This window comes from Sus scrofa, chromosome 6 (assembly GCF_000003025.6).
Source record: "Sus scrofa isolate TJ Tabasco breed Duroc chromosome 6, Sscrofa11.1, whole genome shotgun sequence".
NCBI classification, from domain to species: domain Eukaryota; kingdom Metazoa; phylum Chordata; class Mammalia; order Artiodactyla; family Suidae; genus Sus; species Sus scrofa.
Genome location: NC_010448.4, coordinates 161,464,397 through 161,478,623, shown reverse-complemented (window position 1 = coordinate 161,478,623; position 14,227 = coordinate 161,464,397). Strand labels below are relative to the sequence as shown.

The 14,227-nt window shown below is 34.7% G+C and overlaps 1 protein-coding gene across 2 annotated transcripts in view; it reads right to left on the bottom strand.

The window, feature by feature from the left end:
• Positions 1–14,227, bottom strand: part of FAF1 (Fas associated factor 1) — a 429,817-nt gene that overhangs the window by 125,108 nt on the left and 290,482 nt on the right. For both annotated transcript variants that reach the window (XM_021097816.1, XM_021097817.1), the window contains exons 10-12: positions 8,582–8,708; positions 7,555–7,618; positions 6,537–6,618 (exon numbers count right to left, since the gene is read on the bottom strand). In XM_021097816.1, coding sequence (XP_020953475.1) covers positions 6,537–6,618; positions 7,555–7,618; positions 8,582–8,708 — 273 coding nt within the window. The remainder of the gene's footprint in view (positions 1–6,536; positions 6,619–7,554; positions 7,619–8,581; positions 8,709–14,227) is intronic.

The following is a 14,227-nucleotide window of genomic DNA, read 5'->3' as shown; positions in this document are numbered from 1 at the left end:
CTGCCTTTAAGGAATTTAAATTGAAAAGAAAACAAAGACAAGATGAACAGACTGGGCATATTTTCCAAAGCACAAATAAGTTTGTTTGCCGGGATTTTCTAGATGGTGGAGTGCTAGAAACTCACCAACTACAGTTGTGGTTTCAGATTTGGGTTAAACTTATTTTGCGTAAAAAATCCTGATCAATCTCTTTGGATAGACCATGATGAATGATAATATAAGAAAAACAATGTATATATGTTATCATATATATATGTATGACTGGGTCACTTTGCTGTACAGCAGAAATTGGCACAACACTGTAAATCAACTATACTTTAATAAAAACAAAAGCAAAAACACTGACCAGTTATATATTTAGATTTCTTTTAACTTGAGGAAACAGAAATAGCACAACTTTAAAATGGGCTGACTTTTTAAAATTAATGTAACAAAACTTGATAATTAACAAGCACTGTTGAAGTAAAACATTCATTTTAGTACTGTAAATGATCAAAGGGGTTTTCAAAATTCCTTTCTGGAACTGTTCTCAGAGCTAGGTCATGAATTGCATAAGAAAAACAATTTTATTTTGCAAACATTTCTCAATTTTGTTCAAAACTGTTTAAAAGCACTTAGCTATGATGCTGGGTGCATTTATGAATAGATTCAACGTAATCCTCAAAACAACCACATAAAGTCGATACGTATTATCATCATTTTCCCACTGCCCCCCAGATGAGAAACAGGCTCATTACTTGTTCGGGACCACAGAATTATTAAGTGGGAAATCGAGAACTAAAGCACTGGTTTCCTTAATTTATGTGAATGTTTGGAAACAGCACTAAGTCTGAAGTGAAGATCTAAGGAGGTGTAACAGAATTACCTAGAGCAAAGCTCAGTCTCCCAAAGAGCTGCTGGGAAAGGAACAATCCTTCACATGGGAGATAAACCTTGGCAGTGGGATTTTTATTGCTTTTGATTTTTAGTTACTATAAATGTCTAATCATTCTCTAAGGTACTTTTTGTTGTGAAGAGAATTCAGGGACAGCAGGACTGAGAGGTAGGGAGGCTATATGGAGCAACAGAAATTTCTTTAAGAAAAGTCCAAGGAAATCATGGTGTGGCCAGTAGTAACTCTTCTACTACCAGAATTAAGAAAGCTAACTACTGTCTCTCACTTATCTAAACCACATATAAGCTTCATTCAACAAATATTTTTTAAATGCCAGCTAATACCAGACCCCTCCATGCCCCTGTTGATCTTCCCAGTCTATCACGACTTGAAATCCAACTGTCTTGCATTTTTTGCTCTCTGTCTTAATTTTTTGGTTGTGATTCCCTCGATTTTAATCTTCTGGCCTTTGCTTTAGACTTTCCTTCTGTTTAGAATTTTATTTGCCTAAGTTTTATTCATCTTATAAGAGTCAGATCAGAGGTACCTCTTCTAGAAATCTCCCTGAGCTTCTAAGGTCGATAAAGTACCACCCTTCTTTGCTTCTACAGCATTTTATACTGAATGGATCTCTTTATATTGTCTTATCTTCCCCACTAGACTGTGAGCATCTCAAGGGCAGGAAACCTCTATATTCTAGGTCCTCAGCTGGCATGTGATAAATATTTATGGTCTTCAACTCAACGAAGATTTCCAACAGTTACGGGCAAGGGAGGAGATCATAAAACTGATTGACTCGTTGTGAGAAGTCAAAACTTTGTCACAATATGCTTAAACACAAGAACTTAGAATACCTGTTTTACTGAAATTGGAGCTCTGCTTTGAACAGTATTGTAAATGCCTCATGAAAAAGGCAGAAAGAACTATGAGTACTCTCACCAAGTGCTCTCAAATGAAATCAGTTTGAAGCAGTTTTCATTAAGATGGATTGAATGTGGCATCGTGAGAAACACTTTATCAAATGTAGTGTTTTACTTAGTGATTATCTATATACCAGTTGATGAAGCTCCCCAAATCCTTTGTAATCCCACCACTCCAATAAACATTTAATGAGTATATAAGTTCAAAAAGCCTAGCAGAGGATTTAAACCTTCAATCTTGTTTTTATTTACTCTTGGAACTCAATTTCTCACTTCAAGTGAAGAATGCTGGTGCTCAAGGCTCATCTGCTGCCCTGGTAAAATTAATGTGCCTCCCACAGTTTAAATTAAACATGTGATGTTTAAGACGAAAGAAACTCAGTAAGAATGCCACAGTATCAGTCATACTTGCCTTAAAATATCTGAACATCAGCAAACTGTTTTCTTAAAAATTATTAATTCAGAAGTTTAAGAAAATATTGAAAAAGATGTGTTTTAATTCTCTAATGTGAACTCTGAAAAGGAGAGATGAAGTTTGATAGTGGAATCCTGCAGCATAGCAGTTAGCATTGAAAAGCTTTTGGAAGTATGATGGTAATGTATAAACCATATTTATCTGTGCTGGAACAACTGGGCTCTTATTTGGCCTCTACTGCTTACCTCTTGATTAGCCTTTGGTTAAGTCATGTGGCTTTTCTGAGTTTCCTCATCTCTACAGTGGGAATAGTGACATTATATATCTGTATCTCACTGGTTTGTTGTGGGGTTCCAATGAGATACGGAAAGGAAAATGTATCATAAAGCATAGACCACTATATAAAGTTAAAGTAGCAGTACTATTTCTAAACTTTCTATACAATCCTCTTTAATTTCAAAAGGAGATGTACATATTTTGGTTGATGACTGTAATCAATGTCCCTGCTTAGACTTAGTTTTAAATAACTTATCCATCATATGATAAGTTTTATTTAAGTTTAGAGCAATGTAATTAATGATACATAGGAGTTCCCATCATGGCGCAGCATAAATGAATCCAAATAGGAACCATGAGGTGTCGGGTTTGATCCCTGGCCTCGCTCAGTGGTTTAAGGATCCAGCAGTGTCATGAGCTGTGGTGTAGGTGGCAGACGCAGCTCGGATCCTGTGTTGCTGTGGCTGTGGTGTAGGCTGACAGCTATAGCTCCGATTCGACCCCTAGCCTAGGAACCTCCATATGCCACGGATGCAGCCCTAAAAAGCAATACATAAATAAATTAAATAAATAAATGATACATAAACCATTGTTGATCTTTAACTTGGAAAAGTGAAATTAGGAAAGAAAAAAGCCCTGGACAAGGGGAAAAAAAACTAAAGACAGTTTAGGAGTCCAATGGGGTCAGTGGATTTTGGTATGAGCCTAATATGAAATAAAACATTTAATTATATGAACCAGTGATTTTCAGTTGTTAAAACACTAATACACAAACCAAAAGCAAACAATTGTTTCATTAGAAATACCCAGAAGTTAATAAGAAAGAGTTATCAGTATGAAAAAAATCCAAATGCCAATTTACTGTATAAAGATACTTAGCACAAAGTTTTTTCATCTATTATATATTATACATTTAAGTAATATATCATCACTTAAAGTTATATGTTTAAGGTATTCATTGTTTATCTTATAGTAGCTTTTAAAATAGGATTTAAAAGATGTCTATGCTTATTTGGGAGCTATATTTAGGTTATAAAAGGCTCTCATATTTTCTAGCTACTTCAACTGTTTAGCAGGCTTGCTGGAAAGCAGAGACAGATTAATCCCAAATACATTCTTATTCAGGAATAGATTGAAAAATAGATTATTTTAAAGCTATAATTACTCCTTCAGACATTTTTATATTCAACAATAGAGATGTTTAAATAATAACATTGCCATACTAAGACTCTACAGCCATTAAAAATCCTGTTACAACAACGTATTCAGCATTACTCACAAAGCATTTTTGCCAAAAAAAAAAAAAAAAAAAATTTTAACCTGAATCTAAAAAAGCTTTTAGGACTAATATCCATTTCTCAGGAAATAGAGGAACAAGTTAAATAATATAATAAGGAGACAACCACACAAATCCAGAATCTGGAACAATCGATAAACTATCCATCATGATTTCCTCACAAAGCAAATGTCATAAAAAGGGGCAGGGGGAGAAGAGAGGTGGTGTCTGCTCAAAAAAAAAAAAAAAAAATTAAAAAAATTAAAGCTTAAAAAAATTCTAACAAGCAAATATAATTCATGATCCTTGAGGGATCACAGTTTCCCCAAAAAAGTTAAAAAGACATTTTCACTGGAGGATAACTGGTGAAGAATGAAAATGCACTGGATATCAGATGATATACATTAGAAAATTATTGTCAATTATGTTATATGTGATAATGGTATTATGATACCATAGAGGTTATCATTATTTTTAGAAAGTGCATGCAAATGTTTTTAGGGGTAAAATATGTGTATGATTCAATCTGAAATGGCTTAGCAAAAAATAATGAATAATAAGGGTATCCTAAATGTTTTATGCAGTTTAAGTTTTAATTTCAAAAGTTTAATTGCTAAAACTTAAAAAAAAATCATTTGCAACTTTATATTTCTTTTACATTTGTTTGTTTCTGTGATTTTTTTTTTTTTTTTTTTTTTTTTTTTGGCTCTTTTTAGGGCTGCACCTGTAGCATATGGAAGTTCCCAGGCTAGGGGTCGAATCGGAGCTACAGCTGCCAGCCATAACCACAGCAACCAGGGATCCGAGCCACGTCTGTAACCTACACCACAGCTCATGGCAACGTCAGATCCTTAACCCACTAAGCAAGGCCAGGGAATGAACCCGTGTTCTCATGGGTACTAGTTGGGTTCGCCAACCACTGAGTCATGACATTTTTCTGTGAAATTTTAATTATAAATTTAAATTCTATTCTGGTCAATATTTGCCATTTTCAATAAGAAAGGAACTGAAACAAAAATTTACCATTAAAAAACTCATTCATGGAGTGCCCAACATAGTGTCTGTGAGGTTGTGGGTTTGATCCCTAGCCTCATTCAGTGGGTTAAGGATCCAGCATTGCTGCAAGCTGCGGCACAGGTCACAGATGTAGCTTCAATCCGGTGTTGCTGTGGCTGTGGTGTAGGCCTGCAGCTGCATCTCCAATTTGATCCCTAGCCCCAGGAATTTCCATATGCCACAGGTATGACTGCAAAAAGAAAAAAAAATTTATTCATCAAAATCATAAATCTATAGTAAGTATAAATAATATAAACAATTAAATTTCTAATACTGTTCTTTTATAAGTGTGCAGAAGTTAAACTTCTGAAGTTATAAGGCTTAAAAATCCCATTAAAACTTTGGGATGCCTTGTATACAGAAGAAGCAAACATGGCAAAATTTTAGTAATTATTAAACCTACATATAGGAGATATGGGTGTTTACTATTCTTTTAATTTTTCTGTATTAAAATTGTTTTAATAAAAGTTAATATTATAAAATATAATTAAGTAAACGATCAGATAGTATTAAAAGTTGAAAATAAGCGCTTTAACAGGATTATAACATGACCAATTTTATATTAAACATGCATAAATGTACTCAGTGCAATATATAATAGAAATATGGAAAGAACATATAAAGTTAATATGTGTTAGAATATATTCTTTTTGCTTTTCAGTATCTTAACATATATCTGTTTTTTATGGAAACTATAAGCCTGTATTACAGTAAATATATATTTTCTTAAAAATAAAATCCATTTAATATAGAAAAATATATATAAAAAATAGATTTTTTTTTCCCTCATTCTTTTAAGGCTACATCTGCAGCATATGAGAAAACCCATCAAGAGACAGAATGGATAATTAAAAGCAAAGCATTATTGCAAAGTACTAAAGGGGTGTGTGTGGAAGAGTAGGAGTCGACCAAGTAAAGGGCAGGGTGAAAGGTATTTTTGACGGCAGGGCAGGATGAAATGAGTAAAATTATGGGGAAATACAAATGGTACACTATTGCTACATTTATTAAGTGTAAGGCAGGGAATGGAAGAGCTGAGGCTATAGATAGGCAGAAGCCAGATAACAGGTCTCAACCACTGTGTTAACATATAAATAGAGCAATTGCATAGAATCTTCTTGTTCAAAACATAACTTCTAATTCTCGTTATATGCTTCAATCTACTTGATTTCAAAATCACAGAGCTCTTTTTTTTTTTCATTTATAATGATTTCTATTTTTTCCGTTATAGCTGGTTTACAGTGTTCTGTCAATTTTCTACTATACAGCAAGGTGACCCAGTTTACATCTAAAGAAAAATCCTTTTGTTGTCTAAAATGACTTTTAGGAAAAAAAGTATTACAGTTATGAGATGTAACTATTAGGTGGAATAATTATTTGGGGAAAAGATTGAAGGACAAATCCTTTAGCAAGAACCTGTCAATCATGTAACACAAAACAATACAAACACACAGCTTGGTCCCTTCTAAACATGTCTACCCTTTTTTACGCCTACGAAAAAACCCTGTTTCAGAGCTTTATGAGCCCTTCTGCAAGAGTCCTATCATAGTACTGCCCCTCTGAAATGGGCATCTTGGTGACAATTAGATTAACAGATGAACCGTAAACAAAATCAAGTCTTCAATTTGAAAAAAACAGAAGACAGTAAGCTCTGCCTTACGCCTGGTGGTAAACCTATAGGATGCACTTTTTAATCAGAAAAAGTACGATTGCACTTACATCTCGGGCTTTCACATAGAAGGCCTCTTGAAAAGCAGCTTCCAATGAGCCAATAAAAAATACAGGGTGGCAGTCACCGTATCTATGAAAAAATTTGAATCTGTTAATTCAAATATGTTTCAAATTTACTTCAAGTTTCACATGTTTAACCAATGAATTTTAATAAATGTTGGGGCTAATGTCTCTTAAGTATAGACCAAACATTAAAACATTTCTTTAAAGGCTTAGGAATGAGATTCATTAGTTTTTAGAATTCTTATTGACCTATGCTGGTATATCAGAACACTGGACTCTCAAGTACATCTAGCAAATAGATTTAATAAGTATGAAGCCATGCCATTTATAAGCAGCAATTCCTGCTACCCACTTTCACAAGATTTTCCTAGTTAGTATAGTTTTAACTTTCCATTTTAGTTAATTTATTCCGGAAGTTCAACAGAGAGGGGGAAAAAACAGTAGCCTGCAAAGTTTCCAAATTACATAAGAAAATAGAACTAAAGAGAAATATCATTTACAAGAATATTTAGGTTTAGATGTTCAAATATTTTAAACACCTTAGGAAAATTTCAAACACAGAAAATTTTGCATTAGTCTATTGAAAGAAATGTTAAATGATTCCAAACACAAAAATTAAAAGAAAAAATTCACTTAAACCTAAAATTTTTAAATTATCTTGTTATTCAATATTATTTTTAAAAGATTGTCATAGTATATACTAAGTATACTAGTATCCCATGACCTAGTCCTTTTGGGAATATAGTTAAGATATTAAATTAGTAATCCATTTATTATGCTTCAATAAAGACACAGAAGTAACTACATCTCTGAAGTGATATAAATAGTAGTTACTTAACTTGAATACTATGTATTCACTATTAAGATTGTATAAATTGATAAACCTATTCTTTGAATATGTTAAGGAGAAATTAAAAGCAATCTATGATTAAAATTGCTCCAAAAAAAATCACAGTAGCATTAAAAGAACATCAATTTTATATAGTTAATATCCTAACCCTACCTTGAAGAAAACTCTGCTGTAAATTGTAATAAGGCATCTCCTTCATTTTCTGCGTTTTCTGGCACTAAAAAACAAACAAAAGAAAAAACAAAAACAAAAAACCAAAACAAATAGACACAAAAAACAAACCACATAACATCTAATCCCACATATAAGAAATATATTTAATCAATAAAGAGGAAATAAAATTAAATTTTAGCTTCTGTGATATATCTGAGGAGACATTTTAACTTGACATACATTAGATTTCATCAAACCTAGAAAAAGAGCCTTAAAAAAAATTTTCAAGCTCATAAAGTTTTGAAAACCAACTGATTACAATCCTGCTAGGCACTGAAAATATGTGCCAGTTTTCAATTAAGATTTCAAAATTTTCTTAAAATGACATGTGTGAATAAATTATATAAAAAGGTTCTCAAATTATTTTAAAAACAATATTAATCAGGAAAATTGTCAGTTTTATATAAATATCACATCTATTTCTGCTCATAAACGATCCCTAATTTTATAGAATAAATGAGTCATTTACACTCATTTCAATGGTCATTTTGTATATAGCACCACTTAAGAGTCTACCCTATGTATCTTTTCAGGTGCAAGTGAGGGAGATGGCACATTTAATTTACTTTTTTTCCTTCCAAAGATGCATACCACTGAATGCAAAAGTAATATAACTACCGTTAAAACTCATCTCCAATATGATATGTAGAAACAAGTATAGTCAAAAAAGTACACCTATTTGTTTATCAATGTCTAGCTTTAAAGAGACAAACTCGTAAGTAATTATACATGTGAAACAAAAGTTACATTCCACTGAGTTTTTAATGAATTTTACCAAAGCACTGGGGATGGTTGGGCATGAGATTAGAACTCAAGAAGCTCTGGTTTTAATGAATGATATCTCCTTGCAGTATTTTATCTTTCTAAACCTGAAGGTCAGTAAGAGATTAAGTTCACTGTTCTTTGTAAGTTTCTGCACTAGGAGAGAGAATTACAATGCTGGACCCAAAGAGCTATTAATACTCACTCATTGGAGATTTCCTTAGGGCAGATGATGCCATGCCGAATACTTCCCCATCATCCACCCCAAATTCAGAAGCATCTTCAAAGTCGTCTCCATCACTATCACTAACCATATGGACATCGGTGCTTTGCTATTTAAGAAAAGTCCTGATTAGTTTCATATTGAATTTAGGAAATCAAGTTCCAAAATACAATCACAATAATACAGAAGCATTATAAAATTTTCATTAGATACAAAGCTATTTGCTGGAGTAAAGCTTAATATTTTTCATTTTAAAGCTTACATATATTTCTATACTTGCTATGATACCACCAGACTAAAGGTTGGAGGCTGAGGGAAAATGAAGGATGCTTACAAACTCAATGACGACTGGGATTTTTGTCTGTTTTATTCCCAGCCTACAGTGCACAATTAAGTGCTCAATAAATGAGGAAATGGGTACACTTGCAAAGGTAAGAGACAAATAAGCTATGAGTCTTTCAAAAAGCTTATATGAATCTATACTTGTCAGGTAGAAGTTACAGTAGTATTTCCAAATTTGCCACTTCCTACTGCAAAGGTTCTTAAATACACTATCCTCAAAGTATTATTGGATGATAACATGAAAAATGAAAGCTCTTTGTAAACTGAAGTCTATTAAATATGAGATATAATAATGATGCTTCAATTCAATAAACATTTACTGAGAATTTACTACATGCTGGGCACTAATATACATGCTCCATTTATTTTGTTTTCAGCAACATCAGTTGAGATATAAGGCATTACAATATAAAACATCAGCTTCGAAATATGAACTCAGCCCCTGATATCTAAGTTAGAAGGGGATTTCAACAATACTGGGATTTCAAACATTCAAACTGAATTATGAATCCTGACAAATATTCATGTCCTGGATGAGATGCGGTTCCCAGCAGGGTATTTGGCTAAATGCCCACCTGTTCTCTGTTCAATAAATAGTCTACAAAGACCATTTAATACGTGAAGTTTCTTTTAATATACGGTGCTGTATACCTAAATTATGAAAATGCATTCAAAGAAACAGAATCAAAGACTCATAAAACTTGGCTGGGGGGATGTCGGCGTTCAGGTAGTCACAGAATCATGGATTTTAAACCTAGAAGGGATTTTAAAGATCTTTTATCAATGGTTTTCAAATTTCTTTTCAGAGTTACCTCCTTCCCCCTGCACCAAGCAAAATATTAGTATAATTACAGTGCATAAATAGATAAAATAAGACCACTCCGGTTGATGCAAGGAGAGGCCAACAATGCTCCTGAGCCTGGCCTTTTCTTCCTCATGACCTTTTGACAGCTGGGGCACCTCTGAAGGCTTTCAGGACACTATGGAACAATTTTTAAAACTACTAACCCAGGGTGTCTAACAGCTCCAAATGAAGAGGCCAAGGTACTCAGCAGGCTTAGCATTTCCTCCATGGGCATAACCAAGCATTAACGTCCACATTGCAACATTTTCCCTCTTAAAGTTAGTCTTCCCAATGGTTTGAAAAGAGAATTAATGTACATATACTTATTGGATGAATAAAAATGAATGGTCCTTGCCCTAAGGATCTATCTGCTCTTCTGACTATACCACTATTTCTCACAGAAGTCTTGGTTCTGCTTGAAAGCCTAATGATAACTTCAGTGTTTTGCTTTGTAGAGCCAAGATCTCTGATTTCAGCAATGCAACAGCTTAAAAATTCAAAACCAGAGTTCCCATCGTGGCTCAGCAGTAATGAACCTGAATAGGATCCATGAGGACACGGGTTTTATCCCTGGCCTCGCTCAGTGGGTTAAGGATCCAACGCGGCTGGGAGCTGCGGTGTAGGTAGCAGATGTCGTTCAGATTCCATGTTGATGTGGCTGTGGCGTTGATTTGACCCCTAGCCTGGGAACTTCCATATGCTGCTGGTACAAACCTAAAAAGACAACTCGCCCCCCGCCCCCCAAAAAAAACCTTCAAAAGCAGTATGAGGGAGCCTCCTCTTCAAAATAACATTTACTAGGACTTGAATTCCATCTGTGTTTCATGTAGGCAAATATCTGGAGCATGAACTTCCCTTGAATTTTGAGGCTCATCCTTAAACAGGTAAAGCCTCAGGATCTAAAAGGTATGCTACACGTTCCTTTGGGTACTTAGCCAGGTTCCACAGTCAAGGGCAAAGAAACAAAGGTCCAGAATGATCAACCTCATACCCGTCAGCTAAGCAATCATCTCAGCCTTCACCTAGTCTTGCGAGTACTCACCCTCCCTTTAAGAGGCATCAGATTAAGGATGTTTGGAGGACACAGGGATGAAAAAGAAAGGGACCATTCTATATACCACCTTTTCTTCCTCACCACTTTTACCTTATTCCTCACATCTATCCTCTTTCTCCTAATCCAGTTTTCAGTCAAATAATAGCCCCTTTCCATAACAATAGGAATTTATCTCATACTAGGACAGTGATTTTAATTTTGTGTCTATGTAACACATTATTTTGTCCTCACAAATTACAGAATTCTCAACTCTTTTAAGAGTCCAGAAAGTGAAATCCTACAACATCTTCAAAGGGAGGTATCTAAAAAGCCGATTTTGTTGAAAAAAGTATATTTCAAATATGAATTATTGAAGTATCTGCAAGAATGAGCTACTTAATTATGTATAAGGAACTCCCAATCTCTTCATATTTTCTTATCAGCCATCTAACAGGTTAGGAAAAGCTTTTTCTAAAAAATGAGATAAACAATCTTCTTTCATTAATGTTTGCTGATGAGAATAGATAATCTCTTGGTTCAGTCATGACTGCCCTAAAATTCTTTGAATCCACAGAAGGTATTTATTCAGAAATTTTTTTAAAAAGATAAAAAAATTAGTGATTCTATTTTGGCTGTTTATTGCATTCATCTACTCCCTTTATCATTTAACAAACATTTATAAACCTCACTTAGTGCTACATTGCCTGGACCCGGGTGAAAGATATATAGCCCGTGTTCTCTCTAGGAATACCACATAATATACACAGATAACCAGAGTACCTAACAGTAAGTGTTATGACAGGTAATTTCAGGGGAGAGCACTTAACACACTGGGAGTGGGAGGAATGGGGGGCAAACTTCTTAGAAAAGATGATAACCAAATTACTTGAGACAAAATCTAAAATTCATACACATAAGGCAAGCTTATAAATGAAGCAGATATTCCTTTCACCAACTAATTACTATGTCAAAGAACAAGGCTAAAAGCTAGGGATACAAAGAAAAAACATGGTTCTAGTCTTTAGGAAATTCTCGTTTTAAAGGAAGATGTATTTAGTTGCAAATACGTCTTTTCAGTGTGTTAAATGATACAAAAAAAAAGTATAGGAGTTCCCGTCGTGGCGCAGTGGTTAACGAATCCGACTAGGAACCATGAGGTCGCGGGTTCGGTTCCTGCCCTTGCTCAGTGGGTTAACGATCCGGCGTTGCCGTGAGCTGTGGTGTAGGTTGCAGACGCGGCTCGGATCCCGCGTTGCTGTGGCTCTGGCGTAGGCTGGTGGCTACAGCTCCGATTCAACCCCTAGCCTGGGAACCTCCATATGCCGCGGGAGCGGCCCAAGAAATAGCAACAACAACAACAACAACAAAAAGACAAAAGACGAAAAAAAAAAAAAAGTATAAGCAAAGACTATTGGATAATAAAGGAGAGAGTGATTAGTTACATTAGAAGGCTCTCCACGGCCTGATGCAAGTGCTAATATTTAACCCATATCTTTAAAAAATATACCAATGTTGTGGAGTGTATATAATGAAAGACTGGTGGAGAGGGTGTTCTACTCTAGGCAGATGAAAAAACACAAGCAAGAAACTGGATATCTAAAAAACCAATAAATAAATTCAAAAAACAAACTACATGAATCATCAGTTCCATGTATGAAAGAAGGAGGACTGGCTCTAAGGCAAGAAAATTTTAATGAGACTATATTGTAGTAGTCCTTAAATGGCACACTAAGGTATGTGGATTTTACTCTGATGTCAATAGGGAAATCACTAAAAGAGTAAGGAGAAGGTTGTTCAAGGGAACAACTCTGATGGGTGTGCGTGCGTGCGTGCGTGCGTGTGTGTGTGGTTTATCATATGGCAGATTAGACCTGAAGACATGAGAAGGAATGCTCACTTCAAAGTTTCAAGTGAGAGGACTTGAGAGCCTGTACTTGAGCAGTAGTAGTGGGAATTCAATGAAGGGGACAGACTTAAAATATACTTTACTAGAACTGACTGCAATTGTTGACCAATTAGATTAGAGGATGAAAAAAAATGGAAGAAGCAAGTAAGAAACCAAAATTTCTAGTTTGGCTGTCTGAGTGGGTACGGAAAGTCAGGTCTGGTGAGGAAGACTACTGAGGTCGGTGCCCAGATAGAACACATTTGAGGAAACTACAGGACACCCAGGTAAACACATCTAGTAGGCAACTGAAAAAAATCCTTTGGGGAGCCTAAGAAATGGGCCCAGAAAAGATTTAGATTTGCAAATGATCAGCAAATAAATAATAGCTGAGGTTATAGAAAGTAATAATATCAGTTAAAAAATAAAGGAAGAATGGTGATAAGGATAGAAGTTTACAGAATATATATACACACATATATATTTATTTCAATTGATGGAGAAAGAGAAACAGTAAAAGAAACAGCTATCAAAGATTAGAAGGGCAATTAAGAGAAAGAATCTGAGAAGCAACGTCTGAGAAAATTTTAATGGGGACAAGAAATATTAGGTTGGGTAGGATGAGAATTAAGGAAGAGATAGTTATGATACTGTGACCAAAAAACTAAACCAAAAAAAATGAAAATGTGACCAAAAAAAAAAAAAAAACAACCAAAAAAAAAACAACCACAAAAACTACAACAAAGAAATCTGAATTTATAATCGAAAGACCTGGTGTTGAATACTTTATTATTTTCTGTGTGACTTTGGGTGAGCATCACTGCATCGACCACAGAAGGTAATTTATATTGACCCACAAAGGTGGCTGTGAAAAGGAAAAGAAATGGCATAGCATGGCATTTTATAAAAACGAGTTTTTCCTTTTCTTCATTCTAACAACATGTTCAGATCTTCTCATCCTAAAAAAAAAAAAAAAATATTCCTTCAAACTTAGCTCCCATGAAGCTTCAGCAATAGATATGGAGAGAATAAAAATGCAGGAGAGACCTCTTAACCCTCCGATGTGAGAGGGGCTAGTGGGGGTAGGATCAATTTGATGGGCAGAATATAAACTAACAGCAAGCACCTCAACTAACAAATTAGGGTAACAACTTTGATGCTGATATAAAAATATTCTTATTTGAACAGTAAAAAAGGAAAAGGATATAAAGATCTTATATCAGATCAAGTGGGACAGTTTCAAAGAAGAGCAGGTCCCTCAGTGACTGCAGTAAACAGTTCTTGTCTTGGGCTGACGATGAGCATTAACATGGGTGAGCAGATGGGTTTTGAGAAAGACAGAAGTTCAGTTTTAACAGAGTGAATCTTTAGTAGGAATTTGGATGGAGATGTTTAGAAGGAACTGGATTATGATTTAGTCTGCCTCTGGTGAGTATGTGGCATGGCACCACTGGTAGACAAGCTACATACTTGTCTCATCAAGTTTTAAAGACTGAAATATAGACTTTTGGCAACTATCTGTAT